Genomic DNA, 23,381 nt, shown 5'->3' with positions numbered 1-23,381 from the left:
AGATATTTTATTCTACCTTGGAAATTAATGTCGTGCTACCAAGGGCATGAATTTTATATCGAGTTTTAATACTTCCTCTTTTAAAGCGCATTTGTTGCATTACATCCGGGAAAATAAACGACTACCTAACTTTTCATAATTTCCGAGGTCTATTCGTCTGCTAATTTCGCGCTTCCTAACCACGTTTCCAAAGAGAAAGGATCAATCTGCAATACATTCGTGTATAATTAGCATGCTACTGCGAAATGTACTTGAAACTGGTACTTGGGTTGTAAAAAAGTAATTGTACGAGAAAAAATTGTGGGTCTCATTATTCTATTTCAAAACGTATATACCGCCATTGGAAACAAGGCCAATTTAAATTCTGAATTTGAATCAGTAAAAATTTGACTAATTAAATTAATCAAGAATTTTTTCCTTTAAAATCTATTATTTCAACTGAATAAACAGTGAATAAATCAGTGAATATTACTGAAGGAAATAGTAACTTGAAATGACTGATCTCATACCAATAAAAACTACTGATTAGTTTGCTGTAATACAATTACATAAAAATAAATTAAAAAATTAAAATTTATAATTGGTTTCCTGCATTACAAACAAGACTAATGTAAATTCTAAATTTGAAACAGTACACATTTGACTGCTTAAATTAATCAATAAATTTTGACCAAAAAAACGGTTATTTTTACTGCCTAAACAGTCGTTTTAACAGATCAAATATGCAATATTACTAACGGAAATATTAACTTGAAATGAATGATCTGATATCAATAGAAGTGACTGATTAGTTTGCTATAGTAAAATTAGGAAAAAATAATTTTAAAATAAATTATAAAGTTTGAATTCATTATTAAATTCCAACATTAGAAACAATAATAATCTAAAGTCAAAAATTGAATTCATAAAAATTTGACTGATTAAATTAATCAAGAAATTTTTCTTTTAAAATCTATTATTTCAGCTGAACAAACAGTCTTTTTAACAGATGAATCAGTCAATATTGCTACCTCAAATAGTACCTTGAAATTACGGATCTCATAGCACTAGAAATTACTGATTGATTTGGTATATAGAATGAAATAAAAATAAATAAAGAAGTTTAAATTCATCATTAAATTCCTACACTAGAAACAGGACTCATGTAAATTCCAAATTTGAATCAGTGAAAATTCGACTGATTAAATCAATCGAGAATTCTTTTAATTAAAAACCTATACTGAGCAAACAGTCATTATTACATATTAGCCATTCAATATTACTGAATGAAATAGTAATTTCAAATGACTGATCTCACATCAATAGAATTGACTGATTAGTTTGCTGTAATAAAATCAAATGAAAAATGAATTTAAAAAATTAAAATTCATCATTCAATTTCTACGTTAGAAACAAGAATAATTCAATTTCTAAATTTGAATAAATAAAAATTTGACTAACTGAATTAATAGAGAATTCTCTAACTTAAAAATCTGTTATTTCTACTTAACAAACAGTCGTTTTAAAAGATTAATCAGTCAATATCACTGACTGAAATAGTTACTTGAAATCACTGATTAGTTTGCTGTAATAAAATCACATAAAAATGAATAAAAAATGAATTAAAAAATTAAAATTCATCATTAAATTTCTACGTTAGAAACAAGAATAATTCAGTTTCTAAATTTGAATCACTAAAAATTTGACTGGTTGAATTAATAGAGAATTCTCTAACTTAAAAGTCTCTTATTTCTACTTAAGAAACAGTCGTTTTAAAATATTAGTCAGTCAATATGACTGACTGAAATAGTAACTTGAAATTACTGATTAGTTTGCTGTAATAAAATCACATAAAAATAAATAAAAAATTTAAATTCATCATTAAATTTCTACGTTAGAAACAAGAATAATTCAATTTCTAAATTTGAATGAGTGAAAATTTGACTGATTGAATTAATAGAGAATTTTTTTATCTAAAAAACTGTTATTTTTTCTGCCCAAACAGTCGGATCAGATCAATAAAAATGACTCATACAATTAGTGAAAGTTACTGAAAGTCACTATTATATTTTTGTTTAAAAATCATATTTTTAAATACAAACTTAACTCCTTTGTTGAAAGTTTAATTAATTTCTTAAAAATTCAATTTAATTTTTGTCAAAAAGTTATTTTTATGATTTAAACTCTAACTAATTTGTTGAAAAGTCAACTATTTTTGTAAATTTACTGTCTATTTAAAAAATTTGTAATAAAATTTTTTTGTCCAAATAGCATCTAAAACTGTCTTTTGAACATGCATTTTTTTCAGGCAAATTTCTATACTTGGTTGGAAGTTACTGCTTTTTTAAAAAATAATTTTATTCGTTCAATATTATCCTATTTTCTTGAAAATTAGTTTTTGTTTGAAAATTTATTTTTTGTAACTGACAATTTCTCTATTCTATTTTTAGACGAAATTTGATCGTTTTTAGTTGAAACTGAAAACTATTAGGTTGAAACTTTATGTATTTTCATTTTATTGATAAAAAATTCAACAATTGAGTTTGAAAGTCAACTTTTTTGTTAAAAATTCATACTTTTGAGTTGAAAATTGAGCTGCTTTGTAGAAAATCATTCTTTTGGCTTAGACTTAACAACTTCATTTGGTTTTTAATTTTCTCTTAAAGGAAAATTTTTTTTAATCAATATTTTTTGGTAGAAATTTGATTTATTTTGATTAAGAATTCGATTGATTTGTTGAAAATTCTTTTTTTCCTTAAAATCACTGTTTTTTTATTAAACATTAAATTCTTTTTTTAGTTGAAATATCGCTAATTATATATTTTGTTAAGTATTCATCTTTTTTGATTGCATTTTAGTGTTTTTTTTTACATAAAATTAACTTTTTTTGATTGTTTAACATGTCAACTATACTATATATGTTTTTGTGAAAAACTAATCTTTTTAGTTGACAGTTTAAATTTTAGTTGAATATTCTAGTGTTTTGTTGCAAATTGATCTTTTTGGGTGTTAGGTTTTAGCTGAAAATTCATTTTTTGGTTAAATATTAATGATGTTCGTTTAAATTTTGTGTATTTTTTTAGAATTAAATATCTTTAGTGTAAAATTAAACTTTTTTATTGAAAATTTATTTATTACAAAATTGGTTTATTTTTGTCAAAAGTTATTATTTTTAGTTGAAAATTCAACCCTATAGTTCAAAATTCATTCGTTTTTTGTTGTTGTTAAAAATTTCACTATTTGTTTAGAAATTGATGAACTTTCATTTCCTTGACTGAAAATTCAGCTACTTGGTTGTAAGTAGAATTATTTCAAAAATTTGACCATTTTTTGAAAATATTTTTCTGTTAAATATCAATTTTTTAATGCAAATTTTACTATTCAATTTTTAAAATGAAAATTCTTTGTTTTAAGTTGAAAGGTTAACATTTTGTTTGAAAACAACCTTTTTTGTGGAAAATTCAGATCTTCTGGTTAAAAATTCAAATTTTTCTTTAAAAAGTCATCTTTTTGGCCGACAATTTTATTATTTTGTTTAAAATTCTTGTTTTTTGTTACAATCAATTGTTTGAACTAAAAATGTAACTATTCCATTTTTGAATGAAAATTAATCATTTTCAGTTGAAAGTCTAACAATTTGTCACAGAATGACCTTTTTTTTATTGAAAATTCAAATTTTCTTATTAAAAATTCGACAGTTAAAAAAAAATGTAATTACTTAGCTCAACAATCGTTATTTAGTTAAGTTTAATTGCTTGGTTAAAAATGCATTCTTTTCGCTAAGGATTTCTCATTTTATTTGAAAATTCATCCATTTGATAAAAAAAATTTGTTGTTGTTGTTGAATATTCGATTTGTGGTTAAATATTAATCTGTTTCAGTTAAAAAACTACTTTGTTCAAAATTTATTGTTTTGATTGAAAATTCATTTATTTTATTAAAAAATATTTTTTTCGTATGAAATTAATCTTCTTAACGGAAAATTCTCCTTTTTTTAATTGAATTATTTGTTTGAAAGTTGAACTGCTTTATCCAAAACTAATTTTTTGGTTAAGGTTCCTCATTTTAATTGAAAATTCAGCTGCTTGGTAAAAAGTTGAATTATCTTGTAAACAATTATTTGAATTAATTAAAGATTCATCTTTGTTTGAAAATGGCCTTTTTTATGAAAATTCAACTTTTTGGTTAAAGATACTAATATTTAGTTGATAATTGGCCCTTTTTGGTAAAAAAATTAATCTCCTTAATTAGAGAATTTCTATTATCATAATTCATTTGATTGAAAATAAACCTTTTTGAATAAAAATTAAAGAGATTTTGAGTCGCCGAATATGCATTATTTAAATCAGCCAAAAATTAACTTCGACTCAGTCACTTTTGAGTGTTTTTAATTTTTTTTTCTCTAATATATTAAAATTTATTCATAACGAGCATTGAAATCGTGCATATAATTACAAGAAATAAAACATAAGCTTGGAGCGCTGATGAAAGACATCATTAGCATAAAACAATGTGTGAAAAAAGAATTAAACATTAATCATGTATTTATTAGTATACAATAACACATCTTTAATAATAGTTATTTGATCACTAAAAATTAATTAAAATTTATGCAAAACCTTGTTAAACATTTATAATTTTTTATTGCATTTGCAAACGTAGGAATAAACATATATGTCTATAACTTCCTCACTTTCCTGGTTAGCTTACGATGAATAATTACTGCTGACTTTACACTATTTATTTTCTTTTTTTTCAATAAACAAATTAAATTTGCACACGAAACAAATTTCACCCGCAAGATAAAACAAACTTCTTTTCCTTTCTTGGAAACCTAAAAGGAACAGTTTCCAAGAATTACTGTGCATTTACATGACTTGCAAATTATTTTTAAAGTTTCGTAATGATTATGATTTCAAGAAAACACATACATTATCAACAACAACAAAAGTATTTCCCAACATCCTATAGGTAAAATTTTTAAGTTTGATTTGAAATGAAGCAGAATATTTTATTAATTTAATTTAAATTTAATTCAAAATTCAATTCAATCAAAAAGTTTAATTTTAAACCAAAGAAGATAAATTTTTAAACAAACACGTTTATTTTCTATCAAAAAAAAAAGGAATTTTTAACAAAATTCAAGAATTCTCTACCAAAAAGTTAAACTTATAACGAAAAAAAGATTAATTTTTAAAGAAAAATATTAATTTACTACTAAAAAAGAGGAATTAAAAAAACGCAATAGTTCAAAACCAATAAGTTGAAGCTTCAATTAAGAATGGTTAATTTTTAAACAAAAAGATTAATTTACAATGAAAATTTTTAAAAATAAAATGCAAGAATTCGCTACCGAAATGTTAAATTTTCAACGAAAAAAGATCAATTTCTTAACAAAAAGATTATTTTAATACAAGAAAAAATTGTTTGAATAAAATGAAAGAATTCTAAACGAAAAATTTCAATTTTTAACTACAAAACTTTAATTTTTAAACAAAAGATTAATTTACTGCAAAAAAAAGAATTTTTGACTAAAAAAGATTAATTTTTAAACCAAAAGGTTAATTTACTACCGAAAAGTCGAATGTTTAATACAAATTTAAGAGTTCTAAACCAATAAGTCGAAGTTTCATTTGAAAAAGAGAAATTTTTAAACAAAAAGATTAATTTATTATCCAGAAATACGAATTTGTAATAAAGTTCAATAATTCACAACCAAAATGTTGAATTTTTAACTAAATACATAGAATTCAAACAGAAAGATTAATGTACTACAAAAATAAGATTTTTTAATGAAATTAAAGAATTTTCAGTCGAGTTTTTTATTTTTAAGTAAAAAAGATGAAATTTTAAACAAAAAGATCAATTTACTAGAAAAAAAAAATTTGGACTAAAAAAAATGAATTTTTAAACTAAATGGTTAATTTACTAGAAAAAAGTCGAATTTTCAATAAAGTTTAAGTGTTCTAAACCAAAAAGTTGAAGTTTCAATTAAAAATGATAAATTTTGAAAGAAAATGCTTAATTTACACAAAAAATGAATTTTCGACTAAATAAGATGAATTTTAAAATAAAAGGTTAATTTACTACCAAAAAAGACGAATTTTAAATAAAATTTAAGAGTTATAAACCCAGAAATTGAAGTTTCAATTAAAAAAGATGAATTTTTAAACAAAAACATTAATTTTCTATAAAACAACGAATTTTTGATAAAATTTAAGAATTCGCAACCGAAATGTTCAATCAAAAAATAGAAAAGAGAAATTTCAAACAAAAAGATTAATTTACTATAAAAAAAATTAATTTTCGACTAAATTTTTTAACTAAATGGTTAATTTACTACCAAAAAAGAATTTTTTTAAATAAAACGCAACAGTTCTAAACCAATAAGTTGTACTTTAAATGAAGAAAGATCAATTTTTAAACAAAAAGATTAATTTATACAACAAAAAATGCGTTTTCAACTAAATAAGATGAATTTTTAAACTAAAAGGTTAATTTACTACCAAAAAGACGAATTTTTAATAAAGTTTAAGAGTTCTAAACCTAGAAATTGAAGTTTCAATTTGAAAAAATGAATTTTTAAACAAAAAAATTAATTTCCTATAAAACAATTAATTATTAATAAAATTCCAAAATTCGCAACCGAAATGTTGAATTTTCAACTAAAAAAGATGAATTTTTGAGCTAATGGTTAATTTACTACCAAAAAAGACGAATTTTTAACAGAATTTAAGAGTTCTTTAATTTTTTATAAAACAATGAATTTTTAATAAAATTCGAGAATTCGCAATCGAAATGTTGAATTTTCAACGAAAAAAGATGAATTTTCAAACAAAAAGATTAATTTAACAGAAAAAATTTCTAAACCAATAAGTTGAAGTTTCAATTAAGAAAGATACATTTTTAAACAAAAAGATTAATTTACTATAAAATTGTTTTAAAATAAAATTGAAGAATTCGTTACCAAAATGTTGAAACTAAAACTAAAAAAGAGACATTTTTTAACAAAAAGATAAATTTAATACAAGAAAAAAAAAGAATTTTAGACTAAAAAAGATGAATTTTTAAACCAAAAGGTTTATTTGCTAGCAAAAAATATGAATTTTTAATAAAATTTAAGAGTTATAAACCAAGAAGTTGAAGTTTCAATTGAAAAAGATGAATTTTTAAACAAAAAGATTAATTTATACATCAACAAAAAATGCATTTTCAACTAAATAAGATGAATTTTTAAACAAAAAGCTTAATTTACTACCAAAAAAGACGAATTTTTAATAAAATTTAAAAGTTCTAAACCTAGAAATTGAAGTTTCAATTAAAAAAATGAAATTTCAAACAAAAACATTAATTTCCTATAAAACAATGAATTATTAATCAAATTCAAAAATTCGCAACCGAAATGTTGAATTTTCAACTAAAAAATATGAATTTTTGAACTAAATGGTTAATTTACTACCAAAAAAGACGAATTTTTAATAGAATTTAAGAGTTCTTTAATTTTTTATGAAACAATGAATTTTTAATAAAATTCAAGAATTCGCAATCGAAATGTTGAATTTTCAACGAAAAAAGATGATTTTTCAAACAAAAAGATTAATTTAACATAAAAAATTTCTAAACCAATAAGTTGAAGTTTCAATTAAGAAAGATACATTTTTAAACAAAAAGATTAATTTACTATAAAATTGTTTTAAAATAAAATTGAAGAATTCGTTACCAAAATGTTGAAACTTAAACTAAAAAAGAGACATTTTTTAACAAAAAGATTAATTTATACATCAACAAAAAACGCATTTTCAACTAAATAACATGAATTTTTAAACAAAAAGCTTAATTTGCTACCAAAAAAGACGAATTTTTAATAAAATTTAAAAGTTCTAAACCTAGAAATTGAATTTTCAATTAAAAAAATGAAATTTCAAACAAAAACATTAATTTCCTATAAAACAATGAATTATTAATAAAATTCAAAAATTTGCAACCGAAATGTTGAATTTTCAACTAAAAAAGATAAATTTTCAACGAAAAAAATGAATTTGTAAACAAAAAGGTTAATTTACTATAATAAAAACGAAGTTTTTATAAAATTCATGAATTCGCAACCTAAATTTTGAATTATCAACTAAAAAAGATGAATTTTCAAAAAAAAAAAGATTAATTTAGTACAAACAAATATTTCTAATGAAATAAAAGAATACTGAACCAAAAACTAGAATTATCAACTAAATTAGATGAATTTTTAAACAAAAATATTAATTTACTACCAAAAACATGAATTTTTAATAATAATAATAATTTAATAATGATATTTAAATATTTAAATAATAATAAATTTTAGAATAGAATTTTTCTAAATTCTGAAAGTATCCTTACTTTTACTAGGTAACGTTGTTTATGGACGATTCTTATCTCAACAGACGTATGGCCAATTGGACATTATCCGATCCGCAGAAATACTGATAAAACATCTAATAATTTTACGAGCAGTAATTTCCAAAAATTCTCCTGAGCCTTAAAATTACCATCGGTTGACCCCTTCAAAGAGAAATTGTTGTCACTCATGCGTCCCGCACTCACTCAGCGCGGCTCTTAATCAGCGTGAGGGCGGGAGTAAAGTTAGACGAGGTGAGCAAACGGAACCCTCGCTTCGGTTGTCCTTGGCTCGACCTGGTCGCCAAAAAACAATCCCTTAATCATTTTAACGCGGAACTTTTACTGCCAACACAAACATAGTTCGTATATCATAGCCAAGAATATGGTCTCACGTGGAAGGCACCTCAGGTGGCCACGCCTCGCCTGCATCAACAACCAGGAAACTCTACACGCGCCTTCTTACTTACGCGCACAGGGACACGCGCTTTCTCTTTATTTTTTTTTCGACCAATCAGCTGATGATTATTTCACGGCGCGCACGTGAGTTTGCACGTTCCGCTTCAACGCGTCTTACTTCCCTTTTGGTAATTACTCGGGTGACTCACTCTGGTTCAACTGAGAAAGGTACTCTAATTAATTATTATGAAGGTGATAAAGGAAAACTGCAGGGGAAGGCAAATCATATTTTTGACTTTTATTATTGTTGAGTCCCTCTTCAATTAGGAGATATTTTCAGTATTTTTCTAATTAGGGGTTCTATCTATTTAATTTATCTACTGCGCTGGTCAAAATTAATTTTTCACTTAAGAAAATCGAATTAAAATAGGGCTTGTCCTGGAAAGTGACTCAGGAACCATTAAATTAGAAATATCCTGAAAGAACGTTCAGAAAATTTATTTAATTCCCGGTTAAATGTGCCCTCTTTGACCTCTTACTGTACGTAATTTTTATTTTTTAGGAGTTTTTTTTGCTAGTTATTGCTAGTATAATTAGACAGGATTTCAGGGAACTTCATTTTCAAAATTACCTGCATTTTCCTTGGCTATTTTTACATTAGAATTGAAGAAATTTAAATTAAATTAAAATCAAATTTAAAATTATATTTAACATCCAATAATCAAGTTAATGTACAGAATCTCTGAAAATAAAACAAAACGTTGGTGAATATGATTTACAAATGTTTTTTCATTGTGATTTGATAATAATAAAAATAAAAAAGACAAAAGAAATAAAAAAAAGAAAAGAAATTTTTCTTTCTTCTTTGTTATTTTTCTCCACAATTTTTTTAAGGATATTTGATATTATTATTATTTTATTATATTATTATTTCTTCCGTTTATAAAGGTTCTACCTTTATAAACGGAAGAAATTTTTTTGTTGAGATACACATGTGAAGTTTTCAAATTTATTAACTTATTTTAAACAAAAAAATATATTTTCTACAATAAAATATGGAATTTTAACATAATATTTGAATTTTTAACCTAAAAAGATCATTCTCCATAAAAAAAATGTCAAGAGTTTATATTTTAATTAAAATAGATGAAATTTTTACCAATGAAAGAATTTTAAAACCAAAAAGACGAATTTTAAACAAATAAAAATTTTTCACTCATGAAATAAGATTTTATCTAAATTGTTTAACCTTCAAGCCAAAAGACGAATTTACTCTACATAAATTTCATTTTTAAAACAAAATGTGACTGTGCAGCTACAAATTAATTTTCTAGGAAACTGATGCATTTTTACCTACAAAAATGAAATTTCAAATCAAGAAAATTATTATTTTTTAACTAAAAAAGGATAATTTTCAACTGAAAAAGATCAATAATAAAAAAGAGAAGTTACATTTTCAGTTAAAAAAGATTAGTTTTCCACGAAATAGTTCAAATTTCAACCAAAGAGATGAATCTTCAACTGAAAATATAAATCTTGAACAATAAAAAATTATTACTTAAAAATTGAGTCAACCAAATCTTTCAAACACAATAGTTGAAAATTCAAAAAGAACAACAATTTTAAACCAAAAAGATGAATTTTTATTTTAAAAAAAGAAAAAATTTCTACTAAAATAAATGAACTTTTATACCAAGCCAATAAATGTTAAAAATAATTGAATTTTCATTAAAAAAAAAGATTCCAGTTTACCTTTCAAAATCAAAATATGAATTTTTAAACACGAAATAAGTTTTTACGAAAAAAATTGAGTTTTCAATCCATAAAGATGAATTTTTTTAACCAAAAAGGATGAATTCTTAACAAAATAGTGGGATTCCCTAACAAATAGTTGCATTTTTATCCAAAAAGGTGACATTTATACTAAAACAGATGAATTTTAAAAGATTTCAGTTTATTCTTTTCAACATCTAAATATTAAATTAAAAATAATTAAATTCTCTACAAAACATTTAAATTTTGAAGAAAACAGCAGAATTTTCAATCAAAAATGTTCAACAAAATTGTTGAAATTTCAAACAAACAGTTCGATTTTGATCCAAGAAAGATGTAATTTCTGCTAAAACGTGTAAATTTTTAAATAAAAAAAAATTAAATAAAAATTTCGATAAAAGAGTTCTATTTTTATCGAAAAAGATTTCAGTTAAATATTCAACACCGACTTTTGAAAAACCAGTGAACTTTTTAGAAAATACTTGAATTTTCAACAAAAAAGTTATATTTTTATCCAAGGAAAATGCAATAGTTTTTATCCAAAAAGATTTCAGTTGACTTATCAGCATCAAAATATGAATTTGGTACAAATATTTATTGTTCTATGAAAAAAGATTTATACATATCATCTGCCAATTTGTTGAATTTTCAAATTAAAGCGACGAATATCAAATTAAATCAACGAATTTTTAATTAAAAAGATCACTTTTTAACCAAAGGTGAAAATAGAAAGTTGTGATTTAAAAGAAACACATTTTAGCAAAATAGTTAAATTCTCAACTAAAGAGATAATTTCTCACCCAAAAAATGAATTTTTAACACAGAAGTTTGTCATACAACCAAGCAGTTCAATTTTCAACAAAAATTTTTAACCAATTTTCCGTACTCAACTTCCACTCTGCACGCTTTAGGAAAGTCAATGGCAAAAATAAAACTTCGCTGAATTTAAGTTTTCAATATAATTTTTAAAATGAGACCAAACATGTAATAAAATATTTAGTTATTCTCGAATTTTTATAAAAATGTGGAAGTTTGCCCAAAACCAAAATCGGTTGGTCGAGCAGCAGTCGAGGCGTCTTTTCTTAAGCTTGACTGTCGCTTGACCGACCGATTTTCGTCTTGGTCAAGCTTCCACATTTTTTACGATAATTCCAGAACCCGTAAATATTTTTTAAAGTTCGTGGTCTCAATTTAAAAAGGAGATTTCCTACCTAACTTTACAAAAGAAAAATTTTTTAAATTGATTTCCCGAAAGAATTAAAAGTGTTGCAATTCAGAATAAAAAATTGGTCAAAAACGGAAAATAGGGCTGTATTTCTGGAATTCTATCTGGGTTCATATTCTTCGAAATTATTTCGAGTATGGCTAAATCGACGCGGAATTAAAAAATCGATCCGATGCTATTGAGCTCTAGTTTTTTCGTAAACAATTATTATGAAATTCTAAGCTAGTCGGATTAATATTATTATAAAAAATGTTTATCACAATATTATTTTTATTGTTAAAACTTCTTTAAATTTCACTCGTTTGACGTGCAAATTTTTTTATGAAAATGATCATCCATTTATCCACATCACGCTTATCCTTGAGGATTCGTAATCGCATGGCTAAGATTTCGTAATAACGGAATCGCTCAATTAAAGTCTCAGATTCTGATCTAAATTGAACAGAAAATTCATTTTTTCTCAGGGACATCTTTTTTTCGCGTAATTTCCATCAATGTTTCTTTGTCTTCAATAAGTCATTTATGAAATAACAAATCCTCAATTTTCATAATTATAATCTCACAAAAACATCTACGATGCAAAAAATTACGTCAAATAAAAAGTGATCAACGCAATCAACGATATTAATACAGTTTGTAAAAACACGTTTTTATTAATACATTTTTTATTATTAACAAAAAGAATGTCATGATTTGTCTATAAATAAATATACACGAACTAGGATAAGCGATACTTTGAAACGTGATTAAATGTTTTAAAAAAAAGGACGAAACTTTTTTAAAAAATCATTTAAAATCTAAGAATTTTTCGAATTTTGAACGTTGCCTTCAATTCATGGTACGACCCAAGATATTTATAGAAAAATTCCGGAATTTATCACGTATATTCCTTCAAGTCTTATATTTAATTCAAGTCAATAAAATCTGAAGCATCTTTATGCGTTGCCGAAATATGTCTAAAATGTCCAAGCGTTTCTGCGTTGAGTTTCAGTGGGTGTTCAACAAGTGGGAAAAAATGACTTTTTGGACACAAAACCGTGAACATCCCAATACCGTCCCTGAGACGTTCCTAGGACGTCCGATGTCAGCACAATCAACGTCTCTAAGACGTCTAATGTCCTAAAGATGACCTAAAGATTTCCTAAAGACATATGACGTTCTCGGGACACGAAAGAACTTTCTTGGGTCGTTGCTAGGACGTTCTATGCCAGCACAACCAACATCTCTAAAAAGTTGAATCTCCCAAAGATAACCTAAGAAGTTTTAAAGACATAGGAAGGTGTTGGGATACCAAAAGAACGTCCTTGGTTCGTTCCTAGGACGTCCTATTCCAGCACAATCAACATTTCGAAGACTCTGAATCTCCTAAAGATGACCTAAGACGTTTTAAAGACATAGGAAGGCGCTGGGATACCAGAAGAACGTCCTTGGGTCGTTCCTAGGACGTCCTATTCCAGCACAATCAACATCTCGAAAATGTTGAATCTCCTAAAGATGACCTAAGACGTTTTAAAAGCATAGGAAGATGCTGGGATACCAAAAAAACGCCCTTAGGTCGTTCCTAGGGCGTCCTATTCCAGCACAATCAACATCTCGAAAATGTTGAATCTCCTAAAGATGACCTAAGACGTTTTAAAGAGATAGGAAGGTGCTGGGATACTCAAAGAACGTCCTTGCGTCGTTCCTAGGATGTCCTATGTCAGCCTAATAAACGTCTCCAAGAATTCCTATGTCCTAAAAATGACCTAAAGATGTCTTAGACATATGACGTTTTTTGTACATAAAATAACGTCCGTGGGTCGTTCCTAGGATGTCCTATGTCAGCCTAATAAACGTCTATAAGACGTCAAACATCCTAAAAATGTACTAAAGACTTCTTAAAGACACAGGGCGTTCTTGGGAAGTCTTTCGTCCTGGCATTAGGTGAAAAAATTTGGCAATTTTTTTATTTGACGTTCCACAAAATTCGTTTTTTTTCCATGTCAGTTTTCTTTATTAGGAACTTTATGACGATTTTAACAAAATTCACAATTTGTTAATTAATCTTATAATTTAAAAAAAAATTAACAACAAATACATTTTTCGGGAATTTTTCGACAAAAAAATTCGCTTTATTTCGATGTAAACTTTTTAAATTAGGAATTTCATGCTAATTTAAGCAAAATTTACAACTAATTGATCAATTTTATGAATTTTTTAAAAAAATTTATTTTTTCGTTTTTTTTTCTCGATGTTATACTTTTTAATTGGGATCTTCATAATAAATTTAACAACATTTATGATTAGTTAATAAATTTTATGATGTTTTTAAAACCAATTTTACAAACAAACGCATTATTCGGGTTCATTAATGGATTAAGTAATGAATTTGATATCGATAAAAAAGAATTTTTCTGTTGAAAATTCCTGATCAATGCATTTGTTTATTAAATTTGTTTAAAAAATCTTAAAGTTGATCAAATAATTATGAATTTTGCTGAAATTGTCATGAAGTTCCTAAATAAAAAGTGACATAGAAAAAAAACGAATTTTTCTTTCGAAAAATGCCTCGATAATGCATTTGTTTGTTAATTTTTTAAAATAATATTAACAATAGTAATCAGAAGAAGAAATTTCTTCATCGCGATATTGTTGTTTTCCAAATTTCTTGCAATATAAATATAAGAAACGTAAAATTATGGAAAATAGTAGAAAACATTCTTTAAAAAAATAATTTGTTTTTTAAAAAATATTTTTCGTGATTATACAATATTGGAATATTTTTTACTAAAGGTATTCTAGGAAACTCAGGTGATTTCAACAATTTTTCTGCTATAGTTGAGCACCGAGAACGTCAAATAGCCAAAATGGCCATTTTTTCATCATATTTGTTTATTTATAAAAAAATTAAAAGCCTAATTCAAAAATCAGATTTGATAACTCCCTTAGAAATCTTCTACGCTCTTTTCTACAATTTTTTTTTGTAAAATTCGGTCAATATTTGTGGTATGTACGTTATTTTGAACCAAGAAAGTCATCACCGACAGAAACCCAAAGCAGACGCCAGAAACGCTTGGACATTTGTTATCATATCTTCGGAACGCGTGAAGATTTCAAAAATGTTGTTAGCTCAAATTAAAAATGCGATTTCATAGATTACGTTATTTCAATTTCAGTTTCTTTTAAAAAGTTTCCTCAGTTACAGCACGAGTTGAGGTTCAGGTACAAAATGCAGCCGACTAAAAATTGACGCAGAAACGCTTGGACATTTTTAGTCATATCTCTAGAACTAACGATCAGAAATATTTCTTTCTAGAGTAATTCGATCCGCGGAATTTTATAAGCCTTTCAACGGTTTGAAAAAAAGTTTCTCGTTCTTTTTTTAGCGATTAATCACGTTTCAAGGTCAACAATAACGATTAATACCTAGATAACTGATCATTTGATTCCAAAATAAAATCTTGACTACTAGCCATTTTAGTAGGTTTACTACTCCGTTTTCGTATTCTTGCTGCCAAGAATGGTGTTAACAAACTCGGGTCTGGTTCGGGAATCGTTTCTTGAGAGATTTTGCGAATAGCCACACTTGCAAGATATCCTACTACCATCGTAATGGTCAGTCCTATGGGACTGTACCACATGTATGAGATGCGATAAAGATAGAAGTAGAATGACTTTTCGCCAGTTATTCTGAAATGTAGAAGAGATTAAATTTAAGATATTTCAAAACGCAACCTGGGTATACTCTACCCTTAGGGTAAACTCAGTTGAACGAAAAATTGGTAGTATTAAGTATCAATTTCTGGAAGCGTTACATTTTTAAAAGAAAAATATTAATTTAAAGGAATCTGTATTATCATCTGTTACCATCAATCAGTATAGATATCATACCATAATCTGGGACTGGATAGAAAATAAAATTTAAAACATTTTTAGATTAAATTTAAAAAAAAGATCTACTCTCTTCGCTCCACTGGGAATCGAATTACAGAATTGCATCAATTACAGAATTGCAGAATTGCATCAATTTCCGGAAGCGTTAAATCTTTGAAAGAAAAATATTAATTTATAGGAATCTGTATTATCATCAGAGATAGTTACCATCAATCAGTATAGATATTATACCACAATCCGTGACTGGATGGAAAATAAAATTTAAAAAATTTTTAGATTAAATTAAAAAAAAAGATCTACTCTCTTCGCTCCACTGGGACTCGAACCACAGAACTTCCGATTGCCGTCGGGTGTTTTTTCCACTAAGCTATTAGAGAGATCGAAAGAAGAATTTTTTTCTCCAAAATGTATGCTATGTCAAGCCAGGTGTAAGATTTTGTGATAAGAGTGGAGCGAAGAGAGTAGATCTTTTTTTATACAAAATTTAATTAAACATTTTTTCAATCTTATTTCCTATTGAGGTAGCCGGTATTTCTGAAAAAAGATTCTTCTTTCGATCCCTCTACTAGCTTAACGGAAATGCACCCGACCTTCACAACGTGGGGAAAAAGTAAATTTTTGGATTCAAAATACGATTCCGGCTGAACCTGTGGACCGATTTGGATGTTTTTTTTTTAAAGCTGACGAAATTTCAAAGAAAGCTGTCGAGCCTGAGTTTTAATTTAGTTTTTAAAATTTTGTTATAACAAAATAAATATGGCGAACAAAATTTAAAAAATTTCTATTTAACGTTCCAGGTGCTCGACAGTAATAAGAAAATTGTTGCAATCACCAAAGTTTCATAGATTTACATTATATAAAGATATTTCTTCATGATACAATAAACAAGAAAAAATGATATAAACAAATTATTTGTTGAGAATATGTTTTCTAAAATTTTCAATAATTTTACGTCTTTTAAAATTATATTACAAGAAATTTGAATGGAGACAATATTTTAATGACAAAAATTTTCCTCAAGAACATTCTTGTCAATATTATAAACAAATTTAATTGAAAAATGCATTATTCGGGCATTTTTCGCCAGGAAAATTTGTTTTTTTCGATATCATTTTTTTTTTAAATTAGGAACCTCATGAAAATTTCGGAAAGTTCATAATTTTGTTGATGAATTATATGATTTTATCAAACAAATGCATTATTCGGGCATCTGTTGACGAAAAATTAGTTTTTTTGTTATATTAGTCCTTTTAATTGAGCACTTCATGTTGATTTCAGCAACATTCATCATAAGTTCATAAATTTTTTGATTTTTTCAACAAATTTTATAAACAAATACATTAATTGAGCATTTTATCGACGGAAAAACTTTTTTTTGTGTGTCAATGTTTTTAAATTTGGAACTTCATGATAATTTTATAAACAGTTATTTTGTACTCAATCTTATGTTTTTTTCTAACGAATTTAATAAACAAATTCATTATTCGGGCATTTGTCGGCAGAAAAATTCGTTTTTTCCTGTATCAACTTTTTAAATTAGGAAGTTCATGATAATATCAGAAAAATTCATAATTTTTTGATCAATTTTATGATTTTTTTCAATAAATGCATTAATCAGGTATTTGCCGAAAGAAAAATTGTTTTTTTTTCTATGTATTATCAGCATTGGTTTTGCCGTAGCCTTAGAATAACAAAAAAGAATCTAAAGAGGCGTGAGAAATATTTTAAACAAATTCAAGATTGTAGCACAAAAAACAAATGAATTATCAATAAGTTCCCAATTAAGAAGACTGATATCGAAAAAAAATGATTTTTCCATCAATAAATGCCCTGATAATGCATTTCTTTTTTAAATTTGTTTTTAAATAAATACAAAATTTCTCAGTAAATTATGAATTTTGCTGAATTCATCATGAAGTTCCCAATTAATTGTTTTTTTGACTGAAAAGTAATTTTTTCATTGGAAGTATAACTATTTAATATTTGGTTGAAAAATTAGGTTTAGTTAAAAATGTGGACTTTTTTGGTATATATCAATTTTGTGAGCTGAAAATTAATCTTCTTGTTGGAAATTTAACAGTTCTAGTTCGAGACTCTTCACTTTAGTTGAAAATTCGTCGCTTTAGTTGAAAATGAATTTTTTATCTGAAAATTTAACTATTCAATTTTTGTTTGACAATTTATATTTTTAATTAAAAATTCATGTATTTTCTATAAAATTCGTCTTCTTTAGTAAAAATAAAATCTCTATTCCATTTTTGGTTAAAACTTGATCTTTTTAGTTAAAAATTTAACAATTTAATTAAAAATTGGTAGTTTTTAGAGGAAACTTCACGTTTTTTGTTAAAAATTCATATATTTTTTGAAAAATCGACTTTCTTGATAGAAAATTAATCTTCCGGTTTGAAAATTAATCGCCATGTTTTCAAATTTATTTCTTTTGCTTTAAAATTCAAGGACTGCATTTAAATATTCATCATTTAGGTTGAAAATTCATATTTTTGGGTAAAAATAAAACTAGTAGGTTAAAAGATAAATTAAATTTGTTTTATAAATAAATCTGTTTCTTTTTGATAGAAAAATAATTTATGTGACTGAAAATTTAACTATTCTATTTTTGATTGATAACTGATTTTTTATATTAAAATTCATCTATTTGTTTGAAAATTAATCTTTTTCTTTTGAAAATAAACTGTTTTATTGAGAATTATTGTTTTTTTTTAATTGTCTTTTTGGTAGGAAAATAATATTTTTAATGGAAAATTCAATTACTTGATTAAAAATTCATCTCTTTTTTTGAAAATTGCTTGTAAAGTTAGGAATTAGAAGTAGTTAAAATTTCAACAAAATAGTTGAATAATAAACTCTTGAATTTTTGAGTCACAAATATGAAACGTCTACAAAAAATTTATATTTGAACCCAATATTTTCAACAAAATACCTGAATTTTTAACCAGATTAATTAAAAACGCAAAATGGAATCCTTAAATTTTGATATAAAAAAATAATCTTCAAACAAAGATATGCATTCTCAGCAAAAAATAGAACAATTAATATTTAAAACAAAAAATATTTTGATGTAAATACAAAATAATTAAATATAAATTCAAAGAAACAAGACCAATTTCAACAAAATATTTACATTATAAACCATAATAGATGAATCTCCAATAAAATAGTTGTATTTTTAATGAAGAAGATAAGTTTTTAAAACCATAAAGATGAATTTTCAACCAAGAAAGATTTTTTATTCGAGAAAGAAAAAAATTAATTTTTAATAAAAAATGAAATAGTAAAGTTATCATTTGAAAGAAATATTTATTAAGAACATAGTTAAATTCTCAACTAAGGAGATAAATGGTGACACAAAAAATTAATTTATAATAAGGTAGTTTATCATACAACCAAGAACTTGAATTTTTAACCAATAGCGATGAATTTTCAACAAAGAAGTTAATTTTTAATCAAATATTTAAAATATGTACTAAAGTATTTAAATTTTGAACAAGAAAAGACGAATTTTCAATAAACCAGTTGATTTTCCATTCAAATAGGATTACTTTTCAATAAAATTGTTCAATTTTCAACCAAATAATTAATGTTCTAATTAAAAAAGAATGCGGAACAAAAAATATAATTTTAGAAGTTTTAAACAAAAAGAACGAATTTTAACTTTTTTCATGATTTTACCATTTTACTTTATGTTTCAGGTGAGTTCATTGTCCATGAATTTATTAAGATCCATAGCAGTTTTGAGTAAGTAAAAAAAATTCAATAACAACAACAAAAAAAGATTGTTTTGTTACAAAATACTTGAATCCTCAATCAAAAAGTTTCATTTTTCGCCAGAAAATATTAAATTTGTACCAAGAGAAATGAATTTTTGAACTAAAAATACGAATTTTCACCAAAAGAGTTGAATTATCAAGCAGGAAATATTTCCAGTAAAGGAAGAAAAAAAAATTAAGTTGTTCAATTTTCAACCCAAAAAGACATTGTATTTTTTGGGTTTGAAAGTCGATGTTAATTTGATAGAAATAAAATTTTAAAATTCTTACCCGGCGCTTAAAATACTGGTATTATTACCAGCGATAGTAAAATTACAGCCTTCCGTGGTGACCGGAAGAGGTGACAAAGGCGGTTTTGGTGTTCCTAAAATGATCCACATCATGAAGGATATTGCCGTTAATAATCCAATGACAGCTCCTTTTTCATTCGCCTGTTCAGTGAACATTCCTAAAGTGAAGATCCCGAGCAACGGACCATTGAAAGCGGCTGAAACCGCAATTGTTGCTTGGACTAAGCTTCCAAAATTACCAACAAGAAATGCAATAGCCAAACAAATGAATCCGATCGTAATGGCAATTATTTTTCCAAAAAGCGTAGCTCTTGCGTCCGACAGTTCCTCGTCTTTCTTATTGTAAAAAGGTTTTAAATAGTCCTCGACAGCTATTGCAGACAAGGAATTCAGTACTGCGGAAATTGTACTCAGACTTGCACTGAAAACACCTTTAGGGAATTTATTTTGTATTATAAATGTTGTCTGAAAGATTGAATGTTTTAGAAGCAGAAAACATCAAAACCAAAAACATGATAGTTTGGGCAAGAAGACGTTTACTGATAAGGAGAGGCTTTTTATTCCTATTTCGGGAAGAACAATGAAACAACTCATAAAATATTTAACTTTAAAAATACCAAAACATCGGTTCAATGAATTTGATGAATCTTAGAATAGATCAGCGATTCCCAAACTAGTGCCGCCGGCAGGGGGATGCCACCCCGGGCCGGGCAGCTAGGCAGGCTCAGAGGCAGACTCCCCTCTGCGAGCAGAAGGCTACTTTCCTCGACTTTCGTGTACGTACCATGAATGACCCTTTCATTGTTATGAACTTGAAATAACTGAAATTGTAAAGACTTAGCTCAATTAAATTTTAATTGGCTGAATGAATATCGTGATATAATTTAAAGAAAATGAAAACAAAGTTTTTGAACATCAGTTAATATCCGAACTAATAAATGAAATATTTACAAATCTTGTGAATGCAACAAAAGTGCGATAACTCTTGAAGTTATTATCCGATTTTCTTCTACCTTTTTTTAACGTTTATTTGATAATCTAACAAATCTAATGGAACTTATTAAAATTCTATTGATTAATATTTAACCAACTTTTCATTTTTCTCAACCGGCTCTAATTCTCTAACAACGAAAAGGTCAGTGAAGCAAGCAACCGAGCACGAACGACTAGCGTCCAGTGTCTCACTTGGGTTCCAGTATTGTGAAAGAATTTGAGGGTGGGGCCACTGCCGCTCCCCAGAAAGAGCATAAAAAGTTTGGAAGTCGCTGGAATAGATCATAGGGCAGAGCTGCCAGGTGGAGCCTGCAATTTACCCCCACCATACCGACCGTTTGGGAGTCGCAAAACAGAAGGTGCATGATTACCACTGTGAGTTCGTGTGTAAGCCGAAAATGCACGATTCGACTTCGGTTTTCTGCTGTATGATGATTGTCGATCTGAAAGCTTCGGAAGACTTCGGTGGTCTTCTATTGATATCTCGATCCGCATTTGAAAGAAATGGAAGAAATTGACGAATTTAATGTTTCGCGTGATTCTTCATCTCATGCATAAGTTGATTTTGAGGTTATGTTTTTCAGGTGTATATTAAGTATGAATATTATTACTATTATGTAAATTAATAATGATAATATCATAATTATAAAATATAGCATTAATTTTAATTAATATTTGACTAACTTTTAATAGAAATAGTTAAACTTTTAACTAAAACAATTAGTTTTCTGAAAAAGAATTTGAATAAGAAGATGAACATTCTTGTAGTTAAAAGAAATTAATTTTTAAACCAAAACAAACAAACAAAAATTCTACAAAATAGTTAAATTATCAGAAAAGGAATTTTTCAACTAATTTGATAAATTGTTAACAAAACAAACTAAATTTTTAACAAAACAGTTCCACTTTCCACCAGAAAAATTGAAAAAAAATAGTTGGAATTCTTTAAAGTGCTTTAAATTATTGAAATTAATTGAAAATTCTTTGAAATGTTTTAAAACACCTTAAATATTTAAAATTCTTTAAAATCTCTTGAAATTTTGCAAAGCTCTTGAAAATTCCTTGCAATTTTAAAAATACTTTAAAATATTTTAATTCCTTTAAAATCACATACTAAAGAATTGAAATCAATTGAAAATTCCTTAGAATCTAGTAAAATGTCCTAAGATGTATCAAATCCTTTAAAATCTCATATTAAATTACTGTAATAAATTGAAAATTCCTTAAAACCTTTTAAAATACTCTCAGATATTTCGGAACCTTCAAAATCTTTTGAAAAATCTTTACATCTTTTAAAGATTTTTAAGGCACTTTGGAGTTTTTTAAACAACCTTGATATAATTACTAAAATTCTTTGAAATTCCTCTGATTTTCAAAAATGAATTAAAAATTCAGTGAAATCTTCTTAAACATCCTCAAATATTCAAAATCCTTAAAAATCTGTTGAAATATCTTGAATTTTTTTAAAGCTCTTAAAAATATTCCTTGAAATTTTAAAAATACCCTGAAATATTTCAAACCTTTAAAATCTCATATTAAATTACGAGTACTGTGATCAATTAAATTTCTTTGGAACCTTTTTACATACTCTCAAGTATTTTGAAACCTTCAAAATCTTTTCAAACACCTTGACACCTTTTAAAGATTTCTAAAGTCCTTTGGAATTTTAAAAAATAACTATGCTAAAATTGTTAAAATTCTTTGAAATTCCTTGAAATTATAATAATAAATTGAAAATTACTTGACATCTTTTAAAGCATTCCGAAATATTTTTAATCTTTTGAAATTTCTGGACATTTTTTTCAGCTTTTGAAAATTCCTTCAAATTTTGAAAATTCCCTGAAATATTTCAAATCCTTCAAAATATCATATTAAATTACTGTAGTCAATGAAAATTCTTTGGAATCTTTAAAATTCTCTCAAATTTTTCAAATTCTTCAAAATCTTTTGCAATTTTTAAAAATAAGCCTTCTGAATATTTTTTAATTTTTTGAAATTCCTGTAAATAGTAAAAATAAATTGGAAATTCTTAGACATCTTTTAAAACATCCTCAAATATTTAAAATCCTTACAAATCTTTTTAAATGTTGTAAAGCTTCAGATTGAAATTAAAAAAAGAAGAGTTTCAAAACGTTAAATAGTGAAATGTTTGTAGATTAGAGTTTTGGAGATTTAATCAAAATTTCAAGGAATTTTCAGAAGCTTAAAAAAATGCTTAAAAAAAAATATTCGGTTCGGTTTTGATTCCTCTAGAATCAAACCGAAGGGCCTATGACAAAGCCACCGAACGCGTCCTCGGGTTGCGGATAGAGGGTCCCTGTACCAAGGGTTTCTGCTGAATATGGTTACAAAAATAAATAGGCAGTCGCGGACAATTGTCCAGGGGTGGTCCCGAAGGAATTAACCCCCAAGCGGAGGTGTGAAAACCGTGCCGAAAGCTGAATGGCACCAGGGTGAGGTGTCTAGAACGGTGACTCTGGGATACCAGACCAAACAATGCCGACCAATCTAGAGCTGGGGGAGCCATTGAAAATGGATTCAATGCGATGGATCGGCGGGATCTCGTGACCTTTGGGTGGACGGAGTAACTGAATCACGACTTGCCAGACTGCTACGATGCGAGTGTGGCCCGTGAACGGGGTTACATGGCACGGCTGCATGCTCTGTGGTGCGAGAAACACCCGGAGC

At 26.4% G+C, this 23,381-nt stretch overlaps 2 protein-coding genes across 6 annotated transcripts in view; one reads left to right on the top strand and one right to left on the bottom strand.

Annotated features, from left to right (window-relative positions):
- The window catches only part of LOC117168125 (tensin-3), a 639,780-nt gene that overhangs the window by 136,457 nt on the left and 479,942 nt on the right, over positions 1–23,381 (top strand). The window lies entirely within an intron of this gene.
- The window catches only part of LOC117168127 (putative sodium-dependent multivitamin transporter), a 97,466-nt gene that overhangs the window by 54,847 nt on the left and 19,238 nt on the right, over positions 1–23,381 (bottom strand). The window contains exons 7-8 of one of the 2 annotated variants that reach the window (XM_033353538.1): positions 19,681–20,131; positions 14,499–15,418 (exon numbers count right to left, since the gene is read on the bottom strand). In XM_033353538.1, coding sequence (XP_033209429.1) covers positions 15,148–15,418; positions 19,681–20,131 — 722 coding nt within the window. In that variant the 3' untranslated portion in view covers positions 14,499–15,147. Of the gene's footprint in view, positions 1–14,498; positions 15,419–19,680; positions 20,132–23,381 lie in introns of those variants that run through there. The other variant, XM_033353539.1, reaches the window with a different exon arrangement.

This window comes from Belonocnema kinseyi, chromosome 2, assembly GCF_010883055.1.
Source record: "Belonocnema kinseyi isolate 2016_QV_RU_SX_M_011 chromosome 2, B_treatae_v1, whole genome shotgun sequence".
NCBI lineage: Eukaryota > Metazoa > Arthropoda > Insecta > Hymenoptera > Cynipidae > Belonocnema > Belonocnema kinseyi.
Note: the sequence above shows the minus strand (reverse complement) of the source record. Positions and strands in the feature narration are given on the sequence as shown.